Below are 19727 nucleotides of genomic sequence, written 5' to 3' on the forward strand. Positions count from 1 at the left end.
ATGACACCAAAGCAAAAAAAAAAAAAAAAAAAGATTATTTTGATGTGGACCATTTTAAAAGTCTTTATTGAATTGTTACAACACTGCTTCTGTTTTATGTTTTGGGTTTTTTTGGCCGGGAGGCATGTGGAATCTTAGCTCCCCAACTAGGGACTGAAACCAATCCCCTGCATTGGAAGGCACAGTCTTAACCACTGCACCACCAGGGAAGTCCCATGGACCATAACTTCTTGAGGGCTGAAACCAAGCTGGCAAACAAGGTTACCTCAATGAAAGTGCTAAGTCAAGTAGCTATTCCAAGTTATATCTCTGGGGAAGAGAGAATATTTCAATAGTTACCGTTTCCTTTATCGATTGATTGAGTCAATCTTGATTTTACCTGGGCCAGCTCTCATACTACATGCCTACAAAACAGACTGTGCTTCATAATTTGGTGATAAGCAATGATTAATCAGTAACTCCACTCTCACATTCCCCAGTCCATCCTGGGTAACTGCCAGATCAGTTTCCTAGCAAAAGTTCACCCATGTGCACTTGCTGGCCTGAATTTGTTGCTTCTGAGGGTAACGCTCTCCTCACATGTTAATTTAAGAGGCTCCTTGACGGGGGTAGAAGGTTGCTGACCCACCAGTTCTGCTGGCCAGACTGTTGTCTGGATTCCTGAATCCTTGCCAGGGTTCTTTGGTGGCAAGCAACAGAAATTATTTAGGCTAACTCAATGATAAAAGAGGAATTTGCTGGAATGACATGGGGCAGCACACAGAAGTTGAAGAAAAGTTAAATAAACAGGCCTCAGAAAAGACCAGCCTCAGGGCTGTGGGGAGGATCAAGGTACAAAAACGAACGGAAAGGTTTTTGGGGCACTGCTGTCAGGATGAATAAGCTCCTTGCACTTTCAGTTGAAGATTCAAATTCCTGGGAGAGGGCACTTGACTGGCTCAGCTTAGGTCATGTGCCAACTGTGCGCTCGGGGACTGACAAGCAACGAGGGGAGGATAGTTCCCTAAAGTAAAAGCAACGTGCCAATGCCAGAAGGACGAAAGGAGAGTGGTTAGGAAAAAACAGCAGATGTGCACTGCACTCTGTTTTTGGGTGTTGCCTGGTTTCCATCTGTCTGTCTGTTGGCCTTGGATATGCTGCCTCCTCTTAGTTTGGGTCCTTCTGGCCAAATTTGATAACCACCTAGTGTGAGTCAATCTTCTACCTGGTTTAACCCAAGGTCTGAAGTCAAATACAATTAAAGAGCCCTCTGATTTTTGTCTCCCTCGTTCCCACACGCTTCTTTGCTCTGGTCTCTTGTTGGAACATTCAGATGTTTCTGGGCTCTGCTTTCTGAGAAATTCCCCAGATTGACCCTGTCCTTATGCTGGTCACCATTACTCTGGGCTCTTTTGCCCCAAACGCTTATTTTAAGGAGAAAGATTCAAGATGTTTATCTATACAATTCCAAAATTTTTTAAAAATGGCAAAACAAGCAAGCAAACAGAATCACTCTCCTCCCTTTGGAAATGCATAGCCCTTGAGAATCTACCTACTTAGAAATTACTTCACATATGTTTGAAAGTCAAGTCTTTCATAAATCCAATGCCTGTGAATACAGTGTGATTAGGAACAATTCTCATTTAATTTGCATTTATCCCTCTTGGTAATTGAAATTTAAAAATGAAAACTTGTGATACAACCAGGATCTCTTTTTTAAAAATGAGCAGCTCAACGGCTCTCTCAGTATGCAACAAGAAATTGTAAAATTAACGAAAGGAGATTGACTGCTGGGTTCTAGTAAGAAAAATCAGATGCTGATTTGGTCAAATACTGCCAAATGCCACCACCCACTGCCATGAACACTTACTGAGCTCCCAACATGCCAGACACAGTGCTAAATATTTATAGACACTGTCGTATTTAATCATTGTCAAATATAGGAACCTATAGGTTCATATTGTCATCCCCATTTTACAGATAAGGAAAATAAAGCTCAACACGTTAGCCAAGGCTAGGACCGAGTTATACAATGACTGAGTTTCTAACTATCATCTCAAACAAGTTTGGGTCTGTGAAAAAGCTTTACATGAGAGAAGGGGCCTCCTATTAGAAAATGATGGATTCAGTGTTCAGGGAGAAACTATGATTGGAATTAACAATCTCTTAATTGTATTCAAATGCATAGCTATGGACACTTGCACTTCTCTACAAAGCCCCACAGATGGACTGCTGGAGATCATCTCTTGGGGTCGTGGTTCACTGCGGTGGTTTTGATGAACCTGATCATCTTCAATTTGCTTATAGCTAGAACTACCTCTCCAATTTTAGAAACAAAAAGCACGGTCCTTCTTCACAGTGAATAAACAGGAAAATTCTAGGCCCAGAAAAGCTTATAATAACAACAACAAAGAACCCACTCTATTTAGACCAATTCAGTGATTTATTCAAATGAGAAAGCACAGCATTTTCACATGTGAAAACAAGTCTGGCTTTAGCGAAGTTTTTCTGACTGCTGCTACTTTCTGAAGGTGAACTTCATTGAAATAGACTCCCAAGTAAATCATTTACGGTATGTTAGTGGGTAGATGTGGAGAGTAATTGGTATTAGTCTTCCAGTTTTACATCAGAAAATGCTAAACATACTGCATTCATGTTAACTTGCTTAAAGAAAAGTTCTGGAATCCTATGTGTGATGATTCAAGAGGAGACACTGATACTGTGTTTCGGTAGGTGCTGGTCAAAACTTCCAACATTTTCCTCCTTTACAAGATCATGAGTTTTCAGGTGTTTTCTTTGTTTCAATTTTGTTTTTCTCAGCACTATTCTTTGCACATGAGATTATAATGCAATCATTATATAATCTACTCCTGGGATTTTCATGCACTGCCATGCTTATCAGGTTACTACTCAAACTGATATAAGGAAATCAACTTAGTTCTAATTTAGATGCATGGTTTAAACCAGATTGGCCTTCAAGACACTTAAAAAAAAATCTAATAGATTCTAGGCCCAAATGTCACCTGCTGGGAGGTCATAAAAATGCATGAGAGTGGCATGAGGAATTAGGGCAGGCAGAATGAAATTGAGAGGTAAAAAAATGTCACTGATTGAAATTTAGGCACATTGATTGGAAATAGCTCATTCTCTCCAAATGTTTGGAATGATCTGAAAATATGGGATGTCCTATGGTGAGGGCTAATGGAGATCTTTGAGTCTACCTCATTCCAGATTTACAGCTGAGGGTGAGGGTGGGGGACACTGAGAAATGGTGGGGTGACAGAGGTGAGAATCTTTAAATCTTCCTAACGCTAGGCTGACTCCAGGTCTGTAATAAGGAGAATAACTGGTAAACCCCATATTTAATTTGTGGCCATTAGCTGTGTATCTCATTCTCAGGTCTGTGTTCTAAGAAAATCATCACTCTAATCAAGATATTCATTTGGGGGCAGAACTGAGATCACTAGAAGTCAGTGGGGGTGGGTAGATTGTTGTAGAAATGATGCTGGGAAAATTGGCTACTTTGGGGAAGTTTTAAAAATTAATATCTTCTGTTCATATCATACACCAATTTACATTTTGGATTGAATTAAAAAAGAAGATAGAATTTATATCAAAATGTTAACTCTAGTTATATTTACATGATAGGATTTGGCATAGTTTTGTTTTCTTTTTGCTTAGTATTTAAACTATGTCCATTATTTGACAAGTAGAACTTGTGGTATAAAAAAAGAAAAAATATATGCCAGTTGGTCTAATTAATAATTCTATATGAGCCTATTATAAAAAATTATAAACAGGTAAGAATTCTTCATAGCTTTGTTAATAATATCAAAAATTTAGGCCAAATTATGGTATATAAACACAATGAAATGGTATGCATTCATTTTTAAAAGATACTGTGTTTATTGATGGGAGAAAATACTAGCAATATAATATAATGTCAAAAAAGCAGGATATAAAATGCCATATTTTGTATGACCTTATTTTTATACAAATATATCAAAACATTAACACTGGCCACCTCTAGCTTTTTATGTTAGGAGTACTTTTTGTTTTGCTTTGTTTTTATACTTATCTATATATCCTGAATGTTCACAAATGGGCATACACTACTTTTACTGTTAGGAAAAAAAAACAACATAGAAAAAATATTTTTGCCAGGTCTGATAATTGGTTCTAGCAACTTTATCTTAAAACTCCTCAAGGATCAATCCTCTGTTTGAAAGATATTCTAAGATTTTCCTTAGCACAATACATTGCATCTAAGGTGCTCAGTGAATGTGCACAGAATGAATTTACACTTTCTACCCTGGTGCAGCTGATTACACACTAACAGAACTGGAGGGAGGCTGTGTGTCAAAGCTGGTTACATGGCTTCTCTTTCAAATACAGGCCCCAAAGCCTGTATTTTAAAGATAAGAAAGGAACAAATTATTAATATTAAATGCTATCCAGGATCATCTCTATAATTAACAGGTATTTCTGTTGAGGTATTTGGAAAGTCATCATCAAAGCGATGAAATCATTGGCTGAGTTTTAGCATCAGTATTTACATGGGATGGTTTAAAGTCAATAAACTGTTCATTTTTTGATGGGGACAGTGCTAAGGGAGGATACCATTTCTGCTGATGTTTCCAAATAATGTTATTAGAAAATACCAGCAGCAAAGAATGCACTGAATAATATTTTTGAAAATAAGAAACTCCTTAATACATTCCAGGAAGTTGATACTAGGTCACAAAATAATAGGAGAATTAAATGAGTATAAGAAACATATTTGGACTACTGCTTTCCTGATATTGAAACTCATTCCTGTCTCAAGACTACTTGGCATTTGTAACATGCTTTACTGTGTGCAAAACATGTTCAATCAAAAAACAGATGATTGAACCTGGTGTACCCCCCAAAAAATAATAATAATAAAAAAAAACATGTTCAATCATATTATTTCTAGAGATAGGAGAGAGAGGTTTTCTTACCACATTTTATGATTGAGGAAATGAAGAGTCTTGGAATTCGAGTGATTTGCCCCAAACTGTCACCACGGTGTCTTCCTGCTGGCATGGGATGAAGGGCTCTTACTGCTGCCCAGCTTTGCTTCATTGGTTGGCAGGAAGCCTCAGATGTCCTTGCCTGCAAGACTGCCCTTCTAGGGTCTGGAAACGCTGCTGGTTCTGGTCCCATGGGCTCTGACTGCTTCATCTCTAAGAGGTCTGAGCAGGTCTCAGTGAGCAGAAACTCTGACTAGTTCTTTGGGTACAGCCTCAGGAACATGCAGGACTGGATAAATCAATCCCTCGGCTTTCTTCAGCCTTATCTGCTGCAATTAGAGAGCATTGGTATCTTCAGGGGCACGTGGTCTCGCTTCCAATCACTAGGATCCTTATCTCATGAGATTTCAGATATAGTACTGTTCTTAGTTATTTTTTTAGATTTTTTCTTTGATGTGGACCATTTTTAAAGTCTTTATTGAATTTGTTACAATATTACTTGTTTTATGTTTTGTTTTGTTTTGTTTTTGGCCACAAGGCATGTGGGATCTTAGCTCCCCCACCAGGGATCGAACCCACACCCCCTGCACTGGAAGGCAAAGTCTCAAGCACTGGGCCACCAGGGAAGTCCTAGTTCTTAGTTTTTATCACTTTTTGGAAGGGATTGCGGAATCTGCTTTTGCCTAAGCAAGCAAAATAAAGAGAATCCAGTCCACATGTGTAAACCTTGGAGACACTGCTGCCGAACGCTAACAAGAGCTCCAGCTGAGGCAGAAGCTAGAAGAAGGTGAAAATACCACCAGTAACTCCATGTGCTGCTTTCTGCACTCATTCCAACCATTTTTTAGTACTCCACTTTGAGGATAAGCTATCTGAAAGCTAAGTTTTTGCCACCAAAATCTTCCTACTTTTTGGCTCTGTTGCCATCACACACCTGCTTAATACACAGCCTACATGTTCTGTGCATTTACGGGTCTTTATTCTTCCTTTCCAACTCCACTCAGATTTCACATTTGCATATTTGCCCTGTTACATACAGCATGTATAATTTTACTGCTATTGTCTGTATACTAATCTAAACCCCTCACTTGGTAGCATATTTCATAAAGGGAGGAGGGGCCATATTAGTTTTATCTTTGTTCCCATCATCTAGCTGAACTGATGAATGAAGCATTCAATATTTCATCTGAACCACAAATAAGTGTTCACGAGGATGTGGAGAAAGGGAACCCTTGTACGTCTTGGTGGGATGTCAACTGGTGCAGCCACTGTGGAAAACAGTATGCTGGCTCCTCAAAAAACGAAAACAGAACCACCATATGATCCAGCAATTCCACTCCTGGGTATGTAGCCGAAGAAAATGAAAACATTAATTGGAAAAGATACATGCATCCCAATGTTCATAGAAGCATTATTTACAATAGTCAAGCTATGGAAGCAACCTGAGTGTCCATCAACATATGAATTAATAAAGAAGATGTGGTATATGTACACAATGGAATACTACTCAGCCATAAAAAAGAATGAAATTTTGCCATTTGTAACAACATGGATGGACCTAGAGGCCATTATGCTAAGTGAAATAAGCCAGAGTAAGACAAATATGGTATGATATCACTTGTATGTAGAATCTAAAAAAATACAACAAACTAGAGAATAAAACAAAAAAGAAGCAGACTCACAGATATCGAGAACAAACTAGTGGTTACCAGTGGGGAGAGGGCAGGGGAGAAGGGCATGTTAGGGGGAGGGGATTGAGAAGTAAAAACTGCTGTGTATAAAATAAATAAGCTACAAGGATATATTGTACAGCAAGGGAATACAGCCAGTATGTTATAATATCTATAAATGGAATATAATCTTTAAAAATATTTCATCTGAAAAATAATGTTTCATTTTTATTCTTATGCTGAAAGATTAAAGGATCTGTTCATTTTTATTGACGTTTTTGTTTTACTGTTTAATAAAATGTAGGTCCAATTCTATAAACTTTCATTGAGGACCAGTAATATCAAGTGTGATGTCAAGAGCTGGAATCACAGAGATGAGTAAGACATAAACACCCATCTTCAAGGAGTCCAGTAGGGGAAGCAACATGGAAAGAGGTTAAATCCTTTCTAGGTTGTCAAGATAAATAATACTTCAGTAAAGAAAGGTATTTCGCTACTGTTTTGATTGTAAAAGGAAAGCAGTGTCAGGAATCATTCATTCTTGATATCTGAAGCATTTAAAAATTCCATCTTGGGACTTCCCTGGCAGTCCAGTGGTTAAGACTCTGCGCTCCCAATACCAGGGGCTCAGGTTTGATCTCTGGTTGGGGAACCCCGCGTGCAGTGCAGCGCAGCCAAAAAAATAGTTAATAAATAAATAATAAAAAATAAAAATCAATCATCTCAAATGTACTTAGTTATTTAAATGATGGATAAAGTGGCATCTGATGTTCTTTTTCCATTATCTGTGATGTTTCTGGTAGGAAAAGCCCTACTGAGGAGCCCTAGTAAGCAGAATTCCCAATTCTAAATCCACTCCCTCCCCCTTCTTAGACCCTCATCTGTAAATCAGGAATGATATCATCCTGCTATCAAATTCTCAGAAAGGCACAAAATCAGACATTTGATAAGAAAGGATCTACATACAAAATTATTTAAAATATAATTTCAGTGAATGTTTCTCTTCAAGGAGTTCCATTGTAGCATTATTTCTAAACAATTGGAAATAACCAAAATATTCATAAGGGCATTACTTAAATAAGTTATGGTACCACCTATAATGAAGTACTCTGTAGACATTTAAAAATGATATTTGGAATAATTAATGACTCAGAAAAATATTTCCAATCTATTCTTAGGTGAAAAATAGTAGAATGAAAAAAAAAGTCTGGAAAGAAATAGACCAAAATGTTAACAGTAGTTATCTATGGGTAATATGATTATGGATAATTTTTATTTTTATATTTCTCTTTGTACTTTTAAACATTTTCCAAATTTTGTACAACACATACACTTTTTGTTTTTAAAGCCAGCATGTGAACTCTTCAGCTTTCCCAATTTCATACATAAATAAACAGCATAAAATTATCCTATCATCTGGTTAAACAAAGAAAATGAATATTAGCCTTGTTGTCTCTTCCCAGACATACTTTGTCATTTGATTCAAAGGGATAATATTGCAGATTTCTCAACTTTCCACTTGTAGAACTTTTTCTTTAAAAAGTCCATGTAACAACAAAATATCCTGGTGGGAAAAAAATCCAATGACCTGACTGTTTTGTCTGCATAATGACAAACTTCCCAAGGTTTTTAAATACACTCGAACTTATTTTTAAACAGTGGGATCACTTCTCTAAGAAACCAATTTGTAGAGGCAATCTAATTAGCAAACATTAATCTTAAAGATTAAAAATGGACAATTCCTAACTTACCTCAAAACGACTGTCAGAAAAAAAAGGATTTTTATATGGTTACATTTATTTTCTCCTTTTTAGAACTTTCATTGAGATATAATTGACATACAATAAACTGCATATATTTAAAGTATACAATCTGATACTTTTTCTCATTAGTGATGTATATATGTCAATCCCAATCTCCCAATTCATCCCACCCCAACCCCCACCCCTCCTTTCCCCCCTTGGTGTTATATGGTTACATTTTAAATAGCTCTGGAAATTATACTTTGAGGACATTATCTCCCTACAGCAATTACCATAAAAATTCATATAAACTACTCTTTAAATATATTTGTGTGTATATTTATATGTACACACACACACAGACATATACAATACCTGCCATGATATGTGGAAATATTTGTTAATAGTCTGATCTTGTATGTACAGAGCATCACACCATGGACTGGATTTTTTTCATGAACTGGATTTTTAACCTTCCCGTCTTTGTAAATAAATAGTTATCAAATTAACTGCACTGAATCAATTAACAGGGACAGACTGAACAACTACAGTACTGGTCTAGACTGGTTCTCCTCCCTTCCTTTCTTTCTTAATTCTAAGGCACCAGAATCCAAAAAGAAAGCACCAACAAGACTTGTTTCCTGCTTGGTTACTTCTCCTTTACGTAGGCTGTGTTCCCAAGGAGAGAACAGTCACATTCTCCAGGGGTCAGCCATACAGATCTTCAAAACTGGGAGCTTCAAAACATGTCACCATCCTTCTGAAACACTCCAGGGCCAATCACATCACAGTTTGAAGGACCCTTCAATGTCCTTATCAAGGCCCGTACAGTTCTCAGACAATGATATGCCCAGGAATCCTTTGGATTGGTTAAAATGCGGATTCCAGTCGGGTGAGGTCTGGGGTGGAGCCCAACATGACATTCTGTCTTCCTAACCCACACCTAGGGGAGGCTGGTGTTACTGGTCCTTTCAGTGAGGAGACCTCCAGGTCCTTAACTGGGTTTCATCCTTCCCTGGCTTAGAGCCTTCCCTGGCTTGGGCCTATGTCAGCTGAGACAAGGGCTCTTTGGCTCAGCTTCATCTCCTCACAGCCACATTCGGCAAATTTAGACCCTTCCCAGGGAGGGTGAAAAGATGAAGAGACAGGAGCAAAAGAAGGTTTTTCATCACCACTTTACATGTGGGCCCATCACCAAGCCATGGTGTGAATTCGTTACTCATCTATTACGAATGTGACAACTGTCTTGTGAATAGTGTAAACACATGCACTGTGTCTTTGTTGTTAAAATACTAGCTTGTTAAGTGCAGACATTAACATCTTACCATGATCAGCTACATACAGGCCTGTGGACTTATCCCACCCTACTCAGTGAGCAATTTTCCATCCTTAATTAGCAGGACCACCATGAGCCGGTCCTCTCTGGGACCCCTGATTCCCTGCTTCCCATCCCTTGTCCCACGTCTAACAAAATACTACTCAGCATATTCCCTCAGGGACATGTGTTCCCTTGGTGGTGAGTAAATAAACTGAGCCTTTTCTCCTCCCTAAGAAAAAAAAGACAAAAAACAAAAAAACCCAAAGGTTCTGTTGGTCTTGGTTTTATTCTTTGACAACCCAGGACATCAAATTGGAAGTGTCTCATCTCCCCCCACCGTCTAGAGGTCCTGGACCATATTCCTCAGTGTTTTCCAAGGCTCTCTCCATGCTGGTTCCTTAGGCTTTAGCCTGTATGCTGCTTCCTCAGAAAGGCAGGCCCCGATCACCACTAGCTAAGGTAGAATCTCTTCTTCTCCATCACCACATCCCATTCTCTCCCAGCAGGTACCAAAATCCGTAGCTGCACACTTGTTTACTGAGCTTTTGTTTCTCTCTCCTACTCTGGTAGAATCCCATCATGGCCAGGGATTCAGGCTATTTGGTTTATCAATGAATCCCCAGCACCTCGCCGTGTGCCTATGTCTCTGTCTTATTCTCTCCTTCCTGCTTTTATTAACAATAATAAATTAACTGTAGCTAGAATATAAAAGCTGGGTGCTTATTTTGTACCAAGGACTGTATTGAGCACTTTACCTGTAATAGATATAGTACCATCATTTCAGACAGGTAAACTAGAGATCCTTTTGGAAGCAACTTGTTCAGGGTAACACTCACCCTGTTATCTGGCTCAACTCTAGTGATAACTTATTGAGTTTAAGATGAAAGGCAAGGTGTGGCATGTTAATTTTCAATATATTTCTCATTTTCTCTATTTATTTTGCCAAGCGTTTGCTATTTTTGTGATGTTTCTTCAATTCTTTATGTACATAACTGACTCATATTTTTTTTTTTTTTTTTCTGCCACGGGTCTGCTTGTTTCTATTTCCAGATATAAAAGAAAGTTCAAAATACATATATACGTGCAGATACAGCAAGTCTACAGAGTTGTTGCTGGCCCTGCCCCCACTGAGCATGGAGGGGACCACTCAGGAGACAAGGAGCTGACTCACCCCTTGGGGAGGGGTGGGGCTCAGACCAATAAGCAGGGAGTCACTGTTCTGAAGCCAAACGGGAGGTGATGGCAAGCCCAGCCCCCACCCTTGCCCAAGACCATCCTCCTATAGGACAGGCCCGACAGGCAGGTGAAGGGACAGGGCATGCCTCAGTCGGAGTCATCGGCCTCTTGTTCGGGGGTGGTGTTGGCCACTGCAGAGGCCAGGTTGTCCTCCTGGCCCTTCAGCCTCTCACGGATCAGCTCGGCGATGGCCCTCTGGGTCCGCTTTTCTAGCTTCTCCAGCTTCTTGGCTACATCTCTCTTGAGGTCCCAATCAGGCTTCCGGGGTGCGAGGTTGGCCAGGTCCACTTCCTCAATGACGGGCTCTGGCTTAGCGGCCTCCAGCTGCTCCTTCACCTTCTCTTCCACTGCGACTGGCTTGGCCTGGGGCACCCTCCTCTTCTTCAGGTCCTCATCCTCTGGGACATAGTTCCGCAGCCTGAGTTCCCTGTGCTTCTCCCCTTCCTCTTCCCCTTCTCTGAGCTGCTTGGTCTTTGGCTCCCCGTCTTCCTTGTCCCCAGTAGTACCGCGCCGCTCCGCCCTGGAGTGACGCCCTCCGCCCATGGGCCTGGCCGAGGGCAACCGGCGGGCGGCGCGGAGGAGGCGGCGGCGGCGGCGGCGGCAGGTGGCGTGCAGCAGAGTCGGAGCCGGGCCGGGCCATGGCCGCCTCCCTGACTCATATTTTGATAATGGATCAATATAATTAAATTAGTACGGATGGTAATTTGTACAGCTTTAAGCATTGTAGCCAAGGCCAACTATTTTAATTTTCCGGAGAAAGAGTTGCATGGCTATGTAGGCACAACCCATGTTGACTTACTGTCTTTAATTAAAGTTTATCATTTTGCCACATGTTTATCTCTTATGGCAAACGAACAAAATGTGTTCTATCCAGTGATATTCCTTATGGACTGTAACCCTCTCTCACATCTGGATGCCATTTACCTAGATCTTCGCTGTCCAGAACAGCGGCCCCATGTGGCTATAGACACTTGAAATGTGGTTAGTTGGATTGAAGGGTTCAAGTGCAAAACAGACACCAGATTTTGAAAAATTAATATGAAAAAAGGATTGTAAAAATCTATTAATGTTTTTAATAGTGATTACACATTGCAATGATACTGTTTGGATGTATTAGAATAAGTAAAATCTATTAAAGTTAATTTCACCTGTTGCTTTTCCTTTTTTAATGTGGCTACTGGAAAACTTAAAATTACATATGTGGCTCCTAATTATGCCTCACAGTATATTTCTGTTGGATGACATGGACATAGATGTTTGTTTATCTGAATTTATGAAAGCAAGTTAAGTGGAAAATTATAAAGCTGATATAATTTAATTCAGTCTTGGCTAGAAAATGTACCTGAAGCCACAGGTCTTAATTGGCAGTTACAGGAAGAACCCCAGGAGGACTAGGAAGACTGACATGGGTGTTTAGAGAAGGCAAGAGCCAGATGATTAGATCTTGTGAGATGGAGTAGAACTTGGAGTAAGATGCTTTCTTATCAGATTTTTAGAAATGAAGACAACTCAGAGAGGCTAAGTTCAAGGCCATGGTGGTAGGGCTGATACGGAATGTCTATTTTGTTAAGAAGTTGATATAACTTTGGTTTCCTTATTTTCTCAAACTGAAAACAGAGGTGAAATAAATGACCTACAGTGTAAGTCTGTTATGATTAAAAAGTTTAGGCTGAGGCCGGATATAAACTTTGTAGACAAAAATGCTCTGAGCAGCATGTGTTTTTACTGATCTTGAAAAATTTTTGCCTCTGTGGTGGATGGCTGCTTCTTGGCTGAAGGCCACAGCGTGAGTGTGGTTAACTGCACACGGATGAAGGACCACAGGGCCTGTGCACACCAGACAGCCCTGGTGTCAGACTCATACGCTTATAGGTTTGAGGGTCTTAATCAATTGCAATATTTCACATAGTTAACCTTAGTCATAGGTAACACTAGGCAGTTATTCCTGTGTTCTGGGTAACATGGCAACAGTGATAAAGGAAAGACGAAGAGAAACTGCATTTAATTCACAGTTTTTCCATGGACGGTGCCTGAAAACACATCAAGGTCTGAAACCCCAGAGAAACACTCAAGGTGGAAGACCCTTAGTTTGGTCAGAGAGACAAAGCCGGCAGCTTTGCTGTGTGGCCTTGACCCTGCCCCACCGCATCAAATATGAATCTAGCATGTTTGGAGGAAATGAGCGGTAGGAGGGGACTGGAGGAGGGTGACCCTGAGGACAAGAAAGGAAACATGTTTGGTGTACCCCTCCCCCCAAACCATTACTACATAAGTCTATCCTGATGCGGAAAGTCCCCCGGAAGTCTCAGAACTACGCTGCTCTTTTTTTCTCCCAGGCAGGACCGCTCCAACCTGGGAGCAATGAGGTGAAATGGAGCTGGGGGGTGGGGGTGCAGGCTCTGATGACAGGGGAAGCTTATTTTCCCCAAATCTCTCATTTACATAGTCTCCCCAGGGGTGAGTCAACAGACTAAAGAAACAAGACAGACTTCCAAATCTTAAAACTTCTGTATGTTTGGAAATTATTTAAATAAACATTTAAATAACCGCTAAGACAAAGAAAAAATTAGAAAAGATTTTGAACTTAATGATATTAAAACTTGTATGATGCAGCTAATCCAGTATTTTGGGGGAAACTTTTAGCCTTGAATACATTTGAACTATTCAAAGTTGCTTGATCAAAGTCAAAATATAAAATTCAACTATGTTTTGCTATATCTTTACCAGTTAGACTATAAAATTTTAAAAGTATATACCATTTATAATAGCACTGAAAATGTTAAACACTTAGAAATAAAAAAAAAAAACCAGAAAACTCTAAAACATTGTGAGAAATTAAAACCCGAAATAAACACTCATGTAAGAATACAAACAGAGCATATATGAATGAGTGCTTGGTACACATGTTTGCAGGTGTAACACTGCAAAACAGTGAGGGAAAGAACAGACTATTCAATAAATGATGTTTTTCTATATGAAAAAAGAAAATTATAATCCCAGGTATAGAAAACAATTCCAGGATTAAGAGTCTTATTAAACTGTGATTATTGTTTTTAAACATAGGAGAACATTTTTATAATGTTCTTTATAAGGGAAGGAAAGGATCTCTTCAACAAGATGCATAACACAAAATCAAAGAAATCAAGGAAAAGATGAATAAGTTTGAGATTATAGTGAAAAAAAAAGTATATATTAAGGCACCAATAACTAAATGAAATGATAAACCGAAGATTGGAATGAAATATCTGCTGCACATTTAAATAGCAAAATTTCAGTACCCAAATATATAAATAACTTCTAATTAATTAGCAACAAAAAGTCAAAGACCAAAAAAGATAACTAGGCAAAGACTTGTTTATGCAATTCACTCAGAGAGAATTATAGACTATCAATCAAAATACACTAAGATTCCTAAACTTGCTAGTCAAAACAAGATTCTATTTCACACCCATTAACATCTAAGCACACCAAGTTTTGCGGAGGAAAAGGGAAACAGGTACTCTGGCATGATGTTGGTACAATCCTTTTGGAGTTCATTTGACAATTCCTAATAAAATGTAAAATATGCTTTCTCTTATAATTCTCTTTGAATTCCACCTGGGAATTCAAAATCTAGTTGTCACAATGATACATATACAAAGATATAAATTCCAACTTTGTAAGATGAAAGCATGGAAAGAAACTCACTGTATTTCGGTGGATGCAAAAATAAACTGTGCTTATTTTATGTAACTAGATATTATGTGGCAGCTATCACATCTACATGTATATAAACAAATCACATCTCTATGTATCAACATGGATAAAATCCAAAAACATCATACTGACTGATACAAGCAAGCTCCAATAGGTACGTATCATGTGAAACCATTTATTACTTTTGAAGGACCACAAAACAATAATATTTATTTTTTTATGGTGACTAACACACACACACACACACACACACACACACACACACACATCCATGGAGTATAAATATAAAACCATGCATGGAAGAGGAGGCAAAGAATGTGTGTAAGACTTTCTGTAATTACATATTATGTTCCTAAAGAGAAAGATGTGAGAAGAAACAGGTCAAAACTTATTAATACTTGCTTAATCTCAGGGATGGATAAATGCGAGTCTGTTACATTACTTTTTGTTTGTTCGAAATGTTTCTTAATTCAACTTAATTTTTTTTAATTTTAAAAACCAAATCAGTTGAGAAGCCTCCTTGCTAAATGCAGCTGTTATTCAGCTCCTAATATTTGTTTGCCATATTTCTGCCCTGTCTGAAATTCTAAGGCAAAAAGAGGAAGGATAAATTACCATATGTCAAACTATGAACCTCAGCTTCTCTAGATATCAGAGAAGGAGCTCTCTTTCTCTCGCTCTCTTGCTCTTCTCCCAAACTTGTTGCCTGAGGCAATAGCAGAGTGCCTCCCAGTTTCAAGTTGATGTGCTGGGCCTGGGAACAGCTATAAAACCTGGGGACGTGCTGAACAGCCAGGCCTGGAACTGGATGCCTGCAGCCAAGCAGCAGAGGGATTTTACTCAGGGCTCTTCAGAACAAACTGTGTGGGTGGACAGTTCCACCCTGCCTGAACTCAGAATAGGGGGTGAACAGCACTACTATTTCTTTGTTTTGAGAAGTGCTAACACAAAATCACAGGAATTTAGAGCAAAATATGTCCTTAACTATGCAGCACAGAGATGATAAATGTGATGGCCTGAAGGCTACATTTAGCTTTCACTTATACAGAGTTTGTTCCCTCTGTAAAGTTTTAATTTTTTTTTTTTTTTTTTTTTGCTAACATTTAGAATTTGACAGATTTCTCATGGAAACTAGATTCTCAACTTCTGTTCTGAAAAAGCTGGATTCTGGTATTACTGAGTCTGAATTCTAGAATGCTAACAATTAGTTGTCCCTGAAGACTGCCCCCTACCCCAAAGTCTCACTCAATTAACGTCACCTGCTGGCCCCATGAGGAGTTTCAACTCCCTTATTTTACAGATGAGAAGACTGAGGCTCAGAGAGGTCAAGAGCTTTGCCTGAGGTCAGTTACCCTGTGAAGGAAGCCATGCTGGCACCCTGCCAACCAGTTATCAGTTAATTTGCTGTGATTCCTTTTTTCTACATGATGAGGGCACATTTCATGATTTCTAATGACATTGTCTGTTTAACTCAGCAAACTTTTAACAGAGACTTGCTTCAAGCAACAATGAAAATAATACGAATGGATTAATTGTAGTATCAGCAGGAAGCCTCCAAGATTTGGCCAAACTCAAGACAGAAAATTTCTTATGTAAAAAATAATAAGGCAATATGACAGTATAATTGAAAATTGGTATGATTAGAGGTTGCAGATCAGAGAGCATCACTTTTTCAGGCTGATCTTTACCCGTGTGTAATTCTCCCCTCCTTCCCCACCTGTCCCTAATCTCCCCTCTTCTTTGGATTCTAGGAGAATGTGCAAACTCTTCGCCAGCCCTTCCCATAACACACATACGCTTCCTTTAGTTTTTTTTACCTGTTGGATTTGTTCCTGGATTAATGCTGACAGACATTCTATACTGACTTAGATGAGTTCTGTCCATCACGCTCAGAAGTACTGAGCTACCTGGGTTGGGCATTCTTAGTCTATGAAAAGCACATTTTTGTTAGAACCAATTACATGAAGAGATTACATGGATTACAAATTCCTTGAGAATATAAAACACTAAATAGCCTAAATGTAAATTGATAGGGAAATGGCTCAATTAACTTTGGCATACTCATATTGTGGAAAGCTATGCAACAAGGCAAAAAGAAAAAGAGGTAGATCTATCTTAAATACTGACATGGACAGATCTGTAGGATACAAAAGCATATATACAGCATAGGTATATGGTATCGATTATGTTAAAAAACAAAAACACATATTGTTTGTGGGTCCATATATGCATATGTAAATACCTAGAAACATGTCTGACAAGAAACACAAAATGGTGAGTCGATACATTTCTTTAGAAAGGGATGGGGGAAAGTATGGAGGTGATCAAAGGGGATTTTAGCTTCCCCTGTAATGTCATAATTTAAAATTTACTTTAAATGGAAAATACTTGGATTACTTGTGACTGGGTTTGAAAAGTCTTTTCAAGTAACACATAGTTATGTAACTATTAATTTCCAATCACAATCTTAGTCATGAAATTTGAAAAACATCTGATCATCCTGGGAAATGAAACACACTGCGATGTCATCCTAAATTAAGTTTTTAATCATAGAAGTCACAGAAGGCATCTGAAAAGTTAAATTGCACTTTCACCAGTTAAAATCAACTAGGTCAACTCTAGGAGTCATAGCTTTGAGGACACCGATTTATTGTGGCAAAGCATAAGAAATATACAGGCAGGTTTAAATGAATCTAGGCTCTCTCAAATTTTGAATAGAAATCACAGAGTCAGATAATTTAATTTATCCTAACATGAGTTCTATTTCTAAGGTGCTATTAACGTTTCAGTGATGGCATTTGCTTTTCTCACCAAAACGGATGAACACTGGAGGGTCAGTATTGACAAGGAGGATAAAGAGCCCCAGAGTGGTCAGAGTTCAGTGTGAGCTGACATCTAGGAAGTGGCAGGGTTGGGACTCCAGCTCTCTGTCCTCTCTGCCAGGCCATGCTGCCTGCTCTGATTCACCAGTGTGACATCGCGTGTCTCTATATCCGGGGTTCTCAAGGGCTCATCCCTGGCAAATATCTAGGTATCCAAGTCTCTCTATATATCTGCCTGCATATCTATCTATATCTATTTATATCTATCTATTATCTATCTATCTATCTATCTATCTATCTATCTATCATCATCTATCTATCTGTTTATCTAATCTATCTACCTTTGGAGAGCTTTCTCGGATCCCCGACCCCTAAGGGACCCATACAAACCTCCTCCTCTCTTCTTCCTCCAGCCCCGCGCATTCCACCTGTTCCGGGCATCCCCGCTTGCTCCCGTCCCCACGTGCCCACCCACGGGTCTGCCTGGAGCCCGCAGTAACCGCACCCACCTGGAGAGGTTCAAGGACAGCGCCCCGGCGGGCGGGGCCGGCGTGTCGCGGGAAGCGGGGTGGGGGCCACGCCGCCTCGTACTCACCTTGCCGGCCGCGCGCGCCGCCACCAGGAGCACCAGCAGGAGCAGGAGCAGCAGCGCCGGCGGCCTCGGCGCCGTCCCAGGCCTCATAGTGAGCGTCCGCCGGGAGCCCCGGCGTGTCCAGGGACCCGCAGGCCCTCGAGCCACCGCGTCCCCTGCGCGGTGCGGGTTGGAGAGCCGGGCTGTGAGGCTCGCCTGGCCAGCCCGCCCGGGGCGGGTTTTGTAGGGCTCAGCCTCCCCACACAGGCTTCAAGGGAGGGAAGAAGTGGCTCCGGTCCCGCCCTCGTTCCCCCTCCCCGCCAACTCACCGGGCCATGTCCCTCCGACCCGCGCAGCGCGCCCAGGAGGCTAGAAGGGCCGCGCGCCTGTGGGGCAGGTGGGCGCGGGGTCAGGGTAAGGGGTTGAGGAGACGATGCTCCCAAGGTTCAGGGGCCTAGGAGGAGTAAGGGGGTGCGAGTCGGAGGTGGGGAATTTGGGGGGGTGTGCGATGGGGAGGCGGCTGAGCGCCGTGGAGGGAGTGGCCAGCGGCCCTGCTCAGATTAAGCAGGAGGCGCGCCGGGCGTCGCACTCGGGCGGTCCCACTCTCTCCGGCTCCCGGACGGTGCCACCTCTCCTCTTTCCCCCTTCTCAGCCCGTCTCCAGCCGGCAGCCGTCGGCCCCGGCGGTGAGAGCGCGGTGAAGAGGCAGCGCAGTCGCCCGTGGAATTAGGCGCGGCGGGAGGCGCGCGCGGAGCGGGCGGGTGCCAAGGCGGCTCCCGGGGCGGAGGGCGTCCCCATGAGGTAAGGCGCCCGCGACCCAGTGTGGGTGATCACGGTCCCAGGGCTCGCGCCACTCGCCTGGGAGCGCGGGCGGTGGAGGGAGAGAGCGTGGCATCCCAGGGTGGGGCGCGCGGGCTGGCGGGCGGGGCTGGGGAGTTGGGCCCGGGGGTCACCAGAGGAGAGCTTGTCTGGCTCCCGGCTTGTCTGCCTGGGCTTGAACTGGGTGCTGTGTGTTTTGATTAATTTGGAGGCTCGAGTTACCAGCCTGGCAGTCTGGGCACTCCGAAATGCCAAGAGCCAAGAGGCAGCTGAGGGAAAACAGAAAGCTCATCCTATTCTGTGCCGTTGAACTAGCTTTTCACGTTAAATCTTATCAGCGGAAATGCAGAGAAAGCCAAGAGCCAGCTTTATCGGGGTGTCTCCCTCCTGAGAGGGCCCTTCTCGGAGGTGGCCTTGGATGCAAATGTGCAGTATCTGGCTTGTTAGGGCATCGTCCTCAGAGCAGGGTGCGTGCCCTTTTCTTGTGTCACTGACCATACTGGCTCTGGTGAAGCATTTAGATCCTTCTTAGAATAATGCAATTAGAATCAGTTTTACTGGAATAAATTATCAAAGTATTAAAGTCATGATATAGTAACAGAAGTGTATCATAATTATTGCATTAAATACCTAGATCTAACAGAAGATCTATTAAACAACTGCAATCTTAAAGTACTGATGACTGCAAAACTGACATGTGATGTGAAAATACCAGTGGGTGCAAACTCTCAAGAACTACCAATACTATTGTGGTTTGTTAGTTGTATTCATAACTGAAGGAAATGCTGAACTTTCAGAAAAGTTTAGTGAAAATAGAGATGTAATATTTGTTCCCATCCAAGTTCACAGACCACCTGAATTCCATCTCCAGGTTAAGAGCC

General features: G+C 41.1%; 2 protein-coding genes across 2 annotated transcripts in view; both read right to left on the reverse strand.

Moving 5' to 3' along the window:
• COL4A3 (collagen type IV alpha 3 chain) overlaps positions 1–18139 on the reverse strand; it is a 141433-nt gene extending 123294 nt beyond the window's left edge. Inside the window, exon 1 of the mRNA XM_057746912.1 lies at positions 18053–18139. Within this exon, the coding sequence (XP_057602895.1) occupies positions 18053–18139 (87 nt within the window). The remainder of the gene's footprint in view (positions 1–18052) is intronic.
• On the reverse strand, positions 10724–17898 carry LOC130858360 (coiled-coil domain-containing protein 12-like). The gene is made up of 2 exons (XM_057744679.1): positions 17799–17898; positions 10724–11589 (listed from the first exon to the last, which is right to left on the reverse strand). Exons 1-2 carry the CDS (start codon positions 17896–17898, stop codon positions 11027–11029), a joined length of 663 nt encoding a protein of 220 aa, XP_057600662.1. The 3' UTR covers positions 10724–11026.
• Positions 18140–19727: the final 1588 nt, after the last annotated feature.

This window comes from Hippopotamus amphibius, chromosome 8 (genome assembly GCF_030028045.1).
Source record: "Hippopotamus amphibius kiboko isolate mHipAmp2 chromosome 8, mHipAmp2.hap2, whole genome shotgun sequence".
NCBI lineage: Eukaryota > Metazoa > Chordata > Mammalia > Artiodactyla > Hippopotamidae > Hippopotamus > Hippopotamus amphibius.

Excerpts from the sequence above, each read along its gene's own strand:
- LOC130858360 (XM_057744679.1), bottom strand. The coding sequence starts at position 17,898 with ATGCCCGGAACAGGTGGAATGCGCGGGGCTGGAGGAAGAAGAGAGGAG. Across the intron at positions 11,590-17,798 it reads TCCGAGAAAGCTCTCCAAAG|GGAGGCGGCCATGGCCCGGC; the intron begins GTAGATAGATTA and ends AATATGAGTCAG.